This window comes from Canis aureus, chromosome 16, assembly GCF_053574225.1.
Source record: "Canis aureus isolate CA01 chromosome 16, VMU_Caureus_v.1.0, whole genome shotgun sequence".
In the NCBI taxonomy this organism is placed as follows: Eukaryota; Metazoa; Chordata; class Mammalia; order Carnivora; family Canidae; genus Canis; species Canis aureus.
In genome coordinates, this window is record NC_135626.1 from 41897998 (window position 1) to 41909960 (window position 11963).

An 11963-nucleotide genomic window follows, 5' to 3' on the forward strand; every position below is an offset into this window, starting at 1 on the left:
TGGCTTTGGCCAAAAGCTTTGGCTTCAACCTGATTCTCCTCCTCCCAGCTCCTTGCCTTGGGCTTGTCCAGGTCCTGCTGACCTAGAGGCCCAGGAGAGAGTCCCCAGACTGAGGAGGCTGTGTCTGAGTAGGGAGACACAGGCCCTTCCTTTAGGGGTTCCTCAGAAGGGAGACCTGACACAGCAACACGGGCAGAACAGAGCGGTGGCCAGGAAAGCTGGGCTGCCACACAGGGCAGGAAGAGTGCAGATCAAGGCCAATCAAGGCAGGCTTCCTGGAGGAGGGGGGCTGGGCAGGAAGGGTACCAGGGAAGATCAGCCTGCAGGCTCTGGGATTCCTCCATCATAGGGACGAAGTGGTGAGGGATTTGGGTCAGACTCCAGTTTAAACATCCACAGTGCCTTCAGCCTTCAGTGTCTAGTCAAGGGAATGGGGGCAGTGCACCAGTGGGTGTCCCCATAGCCTTGTCACCAGGAAGGCACAGTTAGGGACCTATCCATTGAGTGGGACCTATCCATTGAGTGGGAATTCAGCAATGTGGAGGAGGGCTGTTGCGAAGGGAAAGGGCAGCGTCCATACTCCCATTGCACCTCCTGCCCAGGGACGTTAGAAATGCCCCCCCCCCCCCCCCCCCCCGCCAGCACACATACTCCCACCTTCACCCCCCAAATGACTTCCTCCACTGTCCCATCTTGGATCACATCACTACCCCCAGCTACTACAGCCTTGGAGGTTAGTAATCTATCTCCTCGGGGACTGCCATGAAGCACTGGTGCCCAGCCCACGCCCCCAGCCACCTGCGCCCTTGGGAGCAGGCGGGTAGTGCACCTCTGTCCCGTCTACTCTCCTGGGCTGCCTAGCAAGCTCCTTTCTACCCTCCCCATCCTCTCGCAACTCTTTTTCCTGTTTCTCCCTGCCCCTTGTCAAGAAGTTTTATCCCGCCCCACTTCCAACCCGACTGGAGAGGGCCGCAGCCGTCCCTTGCTCTGCTCCAGCCACCCCTTCCCCCGCCACCCCCCACCGCACCTCCCTGTCCTTGCCTCGCCGCCCAGCGCCCCCTGCTGGGCCGCAGTGTCTTCTCTTAGCACGGAGCAGAGGGACCCCCCCACTCTGCCCCGGCCCTGTCCTGGGGAGCCTTTTGTCTGCGGGGCTCAGTCTTGTTTGTTGCCTCTACCTTCCACTTGCCCCTGGTGGCCACCTCCACGAAGAAGGAAATCCACACGCACACATTCCGTTTCAGTGAAATTTGCTCTTTATTTGGGGACCAGGGTAAGACCACACACAGCCCGCCAGCCCAGGGGCTGGGGACACGGAGAAGTGGAATGAAGACCCCATCCCCATCCCCATCCCGCACCCACACCCCAGGCGCAGCAGGCAGGGAGAGGAACCCAGGGTCCAGGGTCAGGAGCAAGCATGCAAATGAGGTCGGTGTAGTTAGCATATCTCCCAGGAGCCCTTGGGGTCGTCACCACATGTACTCGCCTCCTGGCCTGGAGGAGGGAAGGGAAAGGGCTGCTCAGAGCGCGGCCTCAGACCTGGGGTGGCGGGGCCGGGGTGGGGCTCCGTGGGGCGTCACATCCCGGACAGAGCCCGAGGGGACAGGATGTGTGGCCGGTGGTGCTGGCGTGGGGGGCGCTTTTACCATGACTTGGCCCGGCGGTCCTCGCCGTCGGGGAAGAGCAGTTTCGAGAGCACCGCTTCGGGGCTGTCGCGTTTCCCGTACCTGGGGGTGGGGCCATAGGGGGCGGGGTCAGGCGGGACACGCCCCCGGGCGGGCGGGGCGGGAGAAGGGGCGGAGGGCGGGAGCCCCGGGACCCCCGGGACCCCCGGGACCCCCGGGACCCCCGGGACCCCTGGGGCCCGAGCCCGCGGGCGCACGCGCTCACCGCTGCCGAGTGACCAGGTTGAGGTAGTGGCGCAGCGACGCGTAGTAGCGGCTCAGCTCCTCGGGCGAGGCGTCTTCGCCGGGAGCCTCGGGTTTGGCGGGGTAGGCGTGGACCAGCGCCCCCAGGCAGGCGAGCAGGGCCAGCAGCACTGTGGCCACGGCGGGCCACGGCCTGCGCACCGTCACCATCTGGAGTGGGGGCCGGGGTCGTGGGTCAGGCCCCGCCTCGACCCCCGACGGCGGGAGGCTGAGGCTGCCCTCGGGCCCACGCTCCCAGGCCTGTGCAAGGCTGCTACCGGATCAGGGCCCAGCGGCGGCCCGCTGTGTGTTCTCTGGCCCTGCACCGTCTCTGCCTCAGTTTCCCCATCTGTCAGAGAGGGCATAAGCCCTGTCCGCCTCCCCAACCCCCACTCGTACTGCCCAGAACCGTTGCTGGAGGCAGAGGGCTATGCTGGCCGCTCAGCCCCAGCTTTCACCATCCCAGCCTCAGTTTCCCCACAAAATCGCCAGGGCTCCCCCCGGTACCAGGCTATTCCCCGGCACTCACGGCGAGAGCTCCTGGAGCGGAGATGAGCAGGTAGAAGGCGAGTGGAGTCCCAGGGGCTGGGCTGCTGCAGGTCGGGCTGTGGCCTCCTCTGCTCAGCGCTGTCCCTGCGGGGCTTATATCTCAGCCTGGGAAGGGAGGGGGAGCTGCAGGGGGTGGGGAGGGCCCGTCCTCCTCCTTGCCTCCACCCCCGCGGATCGCTGAGCTTACACCCAGACAGTGCGTGACCACTCCACCTTGCAGGAGATGACGGGGTAGCCACCAGACTCAGACTCGGACTCTGGACAGAACTTGGACCCCATCTTCACCCCACAGCCCCCCAAGAGCAGCTGTAGCCTCCTGGGGAAGTGAAACATTTGTATCTAGACTCCTGGGGCAGCCCCTAGGACCAATGAGAAGATTCCATCTTCCCCAGCCTACCCATGGGTGGGGATGAGGGGCATCAGCGGGACACTACCTGCAGCCAGTGGGACCTGTGACCGTCCTATGGAAAAGGCGGCCCTTTCAGCCTTCACTCTACAATTCCTCGGAGATGGGCTGAGAAGTGGCAGGTCCTGGGGGAAAAGGCTCTTCCTACTCGAGGCAGGGTGGAAGCTGTGACTTTGGCTCTTGACCTGCTGTTTATGATGTCCTAGAGGAGAGGCCTCTCTCTCTGGGCCCTTCTCTGTTAAAGAGTTGGGGAGAGGGCTGAGAGGAGGCCGCGGCCAGGCCCCAGCCACAGAAGCAGCTGAGTCTGCCACCTGTGCCTCCAGCCTGACACACACAGACCCAGGCCCAAGCAGAGCTGGCATAGAGACCCCTTCCAAAGCAGTGCACCCCATCCCCACCCAGGTGTCACTCAGGGCACTGGTGTCTTCTGGGGTTAAGTGATGCCAGGGCTGCCCAAGCACGTGCCACTGTCCTCAGCCCATTGCAGTCTCTGGGGCGAAGATCCTCACTCAGGGCCTTTGAAAGAAAGGGGAAGGGACTCTGTTTATTAGGCACCTACTGTGCACTGGGCAGTACAGGATCACAACACAATGGGCTAGATTTATTCCCATTTTACAGATGAGGAAACTGAAGGTCTGAGAGAAAAGGGAACCCAGGATTCAAACAAGAAAGCGTAGGGGAGACCCCAGGAAGAAGCCCTCTCAACTGAGGGGCAGAATGGCTCACTACCCAGGATAACCATAGGGCTCAGAAGTCGGGCATGGGAGTAGGGGAGCGGAGGCTAATTGGGGGCCTGCTACCCTCTCTGAGAGGCCAGCCACATCAGACCCACATCAGACCCACCTGTCCCCACTGGGAAAAGAGGGTTGTTGGGGGAGTCTCCCCATAAAGCCCTTTCCAGCTCCCTTTCCCCCAGCCTGGCCAGAGCCTCCAGTGCTTCAGAGCTTGCATCCCATCAGCACTTAAGGGCAGGAGGGGCCATCTTGGTTCTGGGCCAGCCCCTCCACCCTCCAGGACAGATGGCCCTGGGTGTTATTTTTAGAGCTCTCTCAAGGTGGAGAACCTAGGGCTCCCTCAATCATCTTTTTATAGGTTCAATCACCTGCACTCTCCGGAAATGGCTCCTTATCAACGAGTCAGGCCCCAGGGGCCCTGCATATCCCAAGAAAGACCAGAGCAGCATGCTGAGCATGGAGGCAGAAAAAGGGACATGGACCCTATATTCAGAGGAAGAAGAAAAATCATTCACCTGAGGGGCAGGACATGGCCCTGTTCTCCAGTAACCCCAGTCTCAGAGGAGAGTCATGGCCACATCACTGGGGAGCCCCAACCCAAGGGACGAGACACACCACTATCCCAGTAGAGCCCCAGTCTGGAGAGTTCCCAGGACATAGATACAGAAGAAAACAGAGGGACAAGCCTAGGTCCAGTTAGGGGAGCAGACAGCAAAAATAATAGGACACTCCTCCAGAAGCCATGGAAAGACAGAGGCAGGTGCCCACCCTCGAGATAGAGAGGACAGCCAGGGTGGCATTTTGGGGCAGTTGTGATCCCAGGGGTCAGGGCCTAGACAGGGACCCTGCAGGCTAAAAGGAACAAGGAGATCTGAGAGTGGGGGCCATTTGTTCTTCTGACACTGCAGCCCTGACTGGGGTGGTGACAGAGGGTTTCTAGTGTACTGATCCCAGACAGAGAGAGATGACAGGGATTGTGAAATGCCCAAAGGGAACTGGTAGCCTCCCTGGAACCTTCTCATGCCTTGGGGAGTAGGGGGTCTAAAGATAGATAGGAGCAGAGAAGCCAGAGTAGAGAAGCTAGAAGGCATGGGGGAAGGTCTAGATTCAGGGTACAGCCCCTAAAGAAGTCACTTCCCTATTTACCTTTAGAGCAACCATGAGAGGGACCAGGAGCCAGCCTCCCAAAGCTCACAAACCTCCCACAGTCCACCTCTCCCTCTGATTCCACTTCCCAATTATAGGGCAAGCTGATTGGTTCATTAATCACCACCTCCTAACTGAAGAGTTTATTAATTTGTTCATTAGTGGGGAGGATGTCTCAGCCCTGGATCAATGAGTTCAGTTACCCCCCACCCACCCACACAGCCACCACCCCTCATTGACTTGTGACTCAGTTGCCATTAGACAGGTCTAGAAGGTAGGGGGCCGGTATTTTCAAAGGATAAACTTCCAAACAATTGTTATTGTAGACTTGGGACCAGCACCTGCTTCCAACTTTTCCTCAAAGGGCAGGGGGGACAGAATCACTGAGGTTCCCTTGATCCCTATTCTCAGAACACTTAGCAAGGCCACTCCAGGGCTCAGGGAGGCCAGGAACTTGGACCCCAGCGGAGCATCCCCCTCGCCCACTCATCAAGATAAGATGGCCCGTGCCACGCATCCCCTGAGACTTAGTATTTTGTCCCCACCACCACGTGCCCACTGTCCCCCCCACACAGAGGCTCTCTTTGATATACCTACCATGCACTGGGCAGGACTAGACCACTGCCTTCCACCCCCAATAAGGCCTCACGCCCAAGGTCCTATGGGCAGCAGGCTGCCATGCCACAAGAGAGATTCAGTCTCACTCAACAAGCAAGCACTCAGTAAGCCTCTACTCTGCCAGGCGCTATGCTAAGTACAGGGGACAGAGCCGTGAACAAACAGGCAAAACACTTGCCCTCATGGAGTTTACATTCTAATGGCAAGAAATAGAAAATCAATCAATAAATAAGGAAGCATGTAGCATGTGTGATTATAAGTGCTATAGGAAAAAGTCAGGGTAAGGGGGACCAAAAGTACTGTGTGAGGGGCTTATTTTAGGTTGGGTGGTTAGGGAAGGCCTCATTTTATCAGATGGCATTTGAAGGAAGTGAAGAGGTAAACCATGAGGCTACCTTGGGAAGAATGTTCCGGGGGTGGGGTGGGCAAAAGCAAGTGCAAAGTCCCTGAGGTAGGAGTGTGTTTGGCAGTTTGAGGATGGCAAGGAGGCATGTGTGGTTGGAGTGGAGTGAGTAGTGGGGACAGTTAGTAGGAGAAGAGACCAGGGAGGCAACGGGGGACTGGATCATGTAGGGCCTTGTAGACTGCAACAAGGACTTTAGCTTTTGCTCAGAATGACATGAGAGCTTCAGTCCAAGGACTTAGGTGTTATTGTTAGGTGTTATTTTTTTCACTTAGTTTTAGAGATTTTTTTTTTAAGTAATTTCCTCACCCAATGTGGGATTCAAACTCACAACCCCGAGACCAAGAGTCACATGCTCCACCAACTGAGCCAGCCAGGTGCTCCCTGACTTAGGTTGTTAAGGAAGCATCCTGGCTGCTGTGTTGAGAATAGACTGAAGGGGGGCAAGGTCAGAAGCAGAGAGGCCAGTTAGAAACCTACTGCAATAATCCAGCCAAGACATGATGGTGGTGCAGACACACATATAGACACACACGCTCACACACTCCCCACAGGTGCCGACATCCCACATATGTTTCACCCAAGTACAACTTCCACATATGTCCAGACAGTACTGACAGCCTCTCATCCAGCTAAAAAAAAAAAAAAAAAAAAAAAATCCCCTGGAGAAAACAGTGGAAAATCACTGGACATCCACCGTAGTTAGGTGGTGGATTTGTCTGCTCTCTGAATGTTAAGGCTGCTCATTTTTTAAGTCCACGTGAAACTGTCCATGCTACCTAGATTACTAGCCGCAGCCCAGAAAATACTGGCTACCGTGATGGTGCTTATCGAAATGCAAGCCTGTTCATTTCATCATGAGTATAAATGTCCTGTTACCTAAAAACACTGTGTGGCTCTTTGCATGGAGTGAAGCAGAGAATGGCGAGTAACCAGTTGACACCACTGAGAAATGGTCATCCCTCCAAAGGGATATTAGCCTCATTCAAGGGAGCTTTGTCATCTGCTCGGATCAATGGTAAGGAAGCAGACAGGGACACTCTGTTTCCCATGATCTGTCATTGTGTACAAAGCACTGTGAAGGGCAAATGGGACCATGGGTGAATGAGGGAGGTCAATGAGAATGGCTCAAACTGTCACACCATGGATTCTGGTTATATCTAGGGGGTGGCTTTGGGAGGTAGTAATGCCAGGAAAGAAAGGATTTTCACTTATGGCAGGAGTTCTCCTAGGAAACCTTCCCTTACCCAAAGCTGTCGGTCCTTCTGCAAAACGCAGCAACAGATACCTGTGGCATGGTGCATTCCCAAGGTTCAGGCTTCTCTTTAGAACAGGAATCAGCAAAGGCTTTCTGTAAAGGACCAAACAGTAAATATTTTAGTCTCTGTTCAGCCCTTCAGCTTGGCTACTGTTGCACAAAATCAGCCATAGAACTATGGGGGGGGGGAAGAATGGATGTGGCTGTGCCCCAATAAACTTCATTGGTAGATATTAAAGATTGAATTTCACATAATTTTCACGTCATGAAATATTCTCCTTTTGATTTTTTCCAACCATTAAAAAACATAAAACCATCTGTTGTAAAACCATTTGTACCCAGGATGTACAAAAACAGGTTTGCGGAACCACGGTTTACTGACCTATGGTCTCAAAAAGCAGGTATTTCGGTTCCCCCTGGGGTTGGGTTGCCTGTTTACCAAGAGTCAGCTGGCTCTCTCGCCTGTTTCAGCCAGGTATACTTGTCATTGTAATCCTATAATCCTATAATCCTATTATCATGTAATTCAATTAAACATTACACAAACTGATGAAATCTGAGTGCATAGAGTCACTTCCTTGAAAACTAAGTTGAGTGCTTTGAATAGACTAAACAGAGAATTGCCAAAATGTTGAATTCGGTGTGAAGGATAACTATAAATTATTCGGAGAAAATTCTTTTAAAAATCTACGTGGATTTTACACTGGATAGTTTCACTTGTGTCCTTACGTTCTCACCCCATTTAATGAAACTGGAAATAACAGGTGATGGATTGTGGGAGTGATTAATGCAAAGAAGATAAGGACAACTCAAGTCAGGAGCCCAAAGAGTGCCTGGTACCTAAATGTGTATCTATATGTTTGAAGTCAAAACAAAATGACAAAGGCATATGTTTCTATTTTTATGATTGTCCACTCCAGCCAACTTTTTGTAAAGACTGACCAGTGACCCAGTCCTGCTTATATCTAGACAAGGGCTTCTCCATCACTTTACCTATTTTCTGTATAGTTTGAATTTGAATGTTTTTTTTAATTTAAATGTTTTTATAGTGTGTATATACCACCTTAATAATTTAAAGAACTAATAAAGGGGGTGCCTGGGTGGCTCGGTTAAGAGTCTGACTCTTGATTTCAGCTCAGGTGATGATCTCAGGGTTGTGAGGTCAAGCCCCACACTGGGCTTGGTGCTGGGCGTGGAGCCTGCTTAAGACTCTCTCCCTCTCCCTCTACCCCTCCCCTCCCTGCTCGAGCTCCCTCTGTCTTAAAAAAATTTTTTTAATTAAATAAAAAATAAAGAATTAATGAAGCTGGGGCATCTGAGTGGCTCAGTTGTTTAATCATCTGACTCTTTTAAAGTTTTTTTTTTTAAGGTTTTATCTATTTATTCATGAGAGACACAGAGAGAGAGGCAGAGACATAGGCAGTGGGAGAAGCAGGCTCCGTGCAGGGAGCCCAATGTGGGACTCGATCCCGGGACTCCAGGATCATGCTCTGGGCCAAAGGCAGGCGCTAAACCGCTGAGCCACCCGGGCTGCCCTAATCATCTGACTCTTAATCTCAGGTCAGGTCTTAATCTCAGGGTTATGAGTTCAAGCCCTGCACTGGGTTCCACATCCAGCATGGAGCTAAGAAAGAAAGAAAGAAAGAAAGAGAAGAAGAAGAAGAAGAAGAAGAAGAAGAAGAAGAAGAAGAAGAAGGAAGGAAGGAAGGAAGGAAGGAAGGAAGGAAGGAAGGAAGGAAGGAAGGAAGGAAGGAAGGAAGGAAGAGCGAGCCAGCCCATGGGTGGTTCAGTGGTTGAGCATCTGCCTCTGGCTCAGGTTATGATTTCGGGGTCCTGGGATCGAGTCCTGCATCGGGCTCCCCACAGGGAGTCTGCTTTTCCCTCTGCCTAGGTCTCTGCCTCTGTGTGTGTGTGTCTCAAAAATAAATAAAATCTTTTTTAAAAAAAGAAGAAAGAAAGAGGGAAGGAAGGAGGAAGGATGTGATAGAGAGAATAAAGAATTTTCTAAATCACTAGGGAGAAAATGTGGGTGTGTTGTGAATTCTGGAAACAGGTAACTGTGAGGGGCCCTGGGCTCCAGCACACCTCCCCCCCAGGAAGACCTGTGTACACCCCCCCCATGTAAATGCTCCCATGCCCCCATGTAAATGTTCGTAGGGATGAACCTCCTGTCTGAGTCTGGAATGTTTCAGGGACCTACAGTCACAGAAAGCCCATGCTGCTGATACAGAAGCTCAGATTCTGAAAGTGACATGATTCTGGGGAGACACAATGATAAGCCAGGCCACTAGAGTCCTTGTATCTGTGACTCCGATGTCTCACGTGGTGCGCCAAGGATATGGTTGTCAAATCAGTGAACAAGTGAGAATGTTAGGTTCAAGTATTGGTGCAGCTGCCTTAATAGAGACTAAATAACAGTAGCTTCAGTGCCATTGAGGTTCATTTCCCACTCATATAAGGGTTGAGGGGGCAGGTGGCCCAGAGGCAGGGGGCTCTGGTAGTGGCTCTGACCCCCAAAGAGCCCAGGCCCCTTCTATCTTGTTACTCCGAGATAGTTGGTGCATGGTGGAAGAATGTTCACTCCACATCCACATGCTGGCTCATGGGCATGAGAAAAGAGGAAGTAGAGGGCGAACATTTTCCTTTTAACAATCTAATGGGGAAGCTGCATGCACTACTTCTGCTCCTGCCCCAGCTTCCAGAACTTGGTCACATGGTCATTCCTCGGTGAAAAGAAGCCTAGGATATGTGGTCCCCACTATGAGGATATCGTCTTCCTCCACAGTTTTAGCCAACTCTGTGGTGTTTTCCAACCTCAACAACCAATTCTCCGGTTCTCCTGACACCAGGTGGGTACCTAACGATTGGATTCAATTCTGGCACTAACTACCTAAGGTTAGCACAGTACCCAGCACTTCTGGACCCAGTGCCACAGAATTGCCCCCTACTTCAGATGCCATCCAAGGTCCTGGGCCTCCTGTGCTTCTGACCAACTGGCTAGAAATCTGGGACTCCCACGACCTCATCCTCAGGTTTGACAATTTGCTAGAACATTTCAAAGAATTCAGGAATACACTTTCTTTACATTTACTGGTTTATTATAAAGGGTGTTCTAAAGGATACAAATGAACAGCCAGATAAAGAGGTATGTAGGGCAAGGTGCAAAACAGTCCTTCTGTCCTGTGGAACTATGGTGCACAGCCCTCCTTGGAGATGGAGGTGGGGCCGAAAGTTCCAGGTTTCCCATCAAGGCTTGGTCTTTCTGGTGATCAGTTCCGGTCCCCCTCCTGAAGCTATCTAGGGGCCCACTTACCAAGAGTCACCTCATTAAAACAAAAGATGCTCCTGTCACCCAGGAAATGCCAAGGGCTTTAGGAGCTCTGTGTCAGGAACCAGGGGCAAAGACCAAATATGTATTTCTTCTTATGCCCCAGTCCCCTATGTGAATAAGCCCCAAATCTCTATCACTTGCTCCTCTACTGAACTCCTGACCTATATCGTCCTCTTTCCCAGACATATCTATTTGGGTGTCTCCCAGTTAACTAAAACTCAATGTCACCTAAAGAGCAAAAATAATGAATCAACATTTCTCAAGTGCTTCCATTGTACCAGGTCTTTTCACATATTAACTTCATCTTCACTGCAAACATGATTAGTCCCATTTTTGCAGGAGATAGAATTGAAGCACAGAGAGCTTATATTTGTAGCTGGCCCTTGACTTAACCCCTACATCTCTGGGGATCTCTGGTTCCATGAACAAAACCTCCTCTTCTTCTGGTGGGTGAGTTGGAAATCTTGGTTTCATACCACAAATGACTTGAATCACTCTGCAAGTCTGAAGAAAGAGCAATGCAGATCTAAGAATGGGCGGCAGGTCTCAGAATTGGGGAATTCAAGGAATTCTTCAGAAAGGGTGTAACTTTATTCTGTGTATTCCCTTGAAATACAAGGGAACCATAAGAAATGCACAGTTGAGGAAGCATCCACCTTCTTAATACTTGGAGAACACATTTTTATCCATAAGTATAAAGTGGGATATGCTGTATATACTGCATTTTGGCTTACATTTGTCATTCAGTGGTACCTCACAGGGCTCCTTCTGTGCCAATAAATATGCATCCAATCCTCTCCCTCAGCACTCCTGATTCTCCTTACCTGCTCTGTTTTTTTCCCACAGTACTTACCACCTTCTCTCATACTATACAATAACTTATTTGTTATGGTTATTATCTGCCTACTTGCAATAGACCAAGTATCTGTGACTCTTCAAAATTCATACATTGATGGGACGCCTGGGTGGCTCAGTGGTTGAGCGTCTGCCTTTGGCTCAGGGCGTGATCATAGAGTTCAGGGATCGAATCCTACATCAGGCTTCCTGCATGGAGCCTGCTTCTCCTCCCTCTGCCTGTGTCTCTGCCTCTCTCTCTCTGTGTCTCTCATGAATAAATAAAATATTTTAAAAATTCATATGTTGAAATATTAACCCCCAATGTGATGCTCTTAGGAGATGGAGACTTTGGTGGGTGATGAGGTTATGAGGACTCATGGAATACCAGTGAGCTCCCTCAGCCCTTCTACCATGTGAAGACATAGCCAGAACAATCTTTATGAACCAAGGAGGGGTTCTCCCCAGACCCTGAATCTACACACACATACACACATACATGTACACTCCTAAAGACAAAAGTGTATTTCTGCCCCATTGCACGCCCTGCAGGCTAGGTGTTGGACGATATATAGGGCCCTGACCACCGCAAAAGGGGGACCAGATCTCACTCCACAGAGCTAGCATGCACCTGCCTCTGAGGCTGCAGAACTAGGGGCTGAGAACACAGGCCAAGAGGACTGGGTTAGCCACTTTCAAGCTGTGTGACCTTGACCAAATTACTCACCCTCCATGTACTTCAGTTTTGTCATCTGTCAGATGCAGATAATAGTATTTTTA

General features: G+C 51.7%; 1 protein-coding gene across 1 annotated transcript; it reads right to left on the minus strand.

The window, feature by feature from the left end:
* Positions 1 to 1235: 1235 nt before the first annotated feature.
* On the minus strand, positions 1236 to 2556 carry PYY (peptide YY). The gene is made up of 4 exons (XM_077853454.1): positions 2434 to 2556; positions 1888 to 2075; positions 1644 to 1724; positions 1236 to 1491 (listed from the first exon to the last, which is right to left on the minus strand). The coding sequence occupies exons 2-4, from the start codon at positions 2073 to 2075 to the stop codon at positions 1467 to 1469; spliced, it is 294 nt and encodes a 97-aa protein (XP_077709580.1). The 5' UTR covers positions 2434 to 2556; the 3' UTR covers positions 1236 to 1466.
* Between the last annotated feature and the right edge of the window lie 9407 nt (positions 2557 to 11963).

Bases quoted from the DNA above. Each gene is read 5' to 3' on its own strand.
- PYY (XM_077853454.1), bottom strand. From the start codon at position 2,075: ATGGTGACGGTGCGCAGGCCGTGGCCCGCCGTGGCCACAGTGCTGCTG. The intron at 1,725-1,887 runs GTGAGCGCGTGC...CCCCACCCCCAG, and splicing joins AACCTGGTCACTCGGCAGCG to GTACGGGAAACGCGACAGCC. The intron at 1,492-1,643 runs GTAAAAGCGCCC...TCCCTCCTCCAG, and splicing joins GACCGCCGGGCCAAGTCATG to GCCAGGAGGCGAGTACATGT.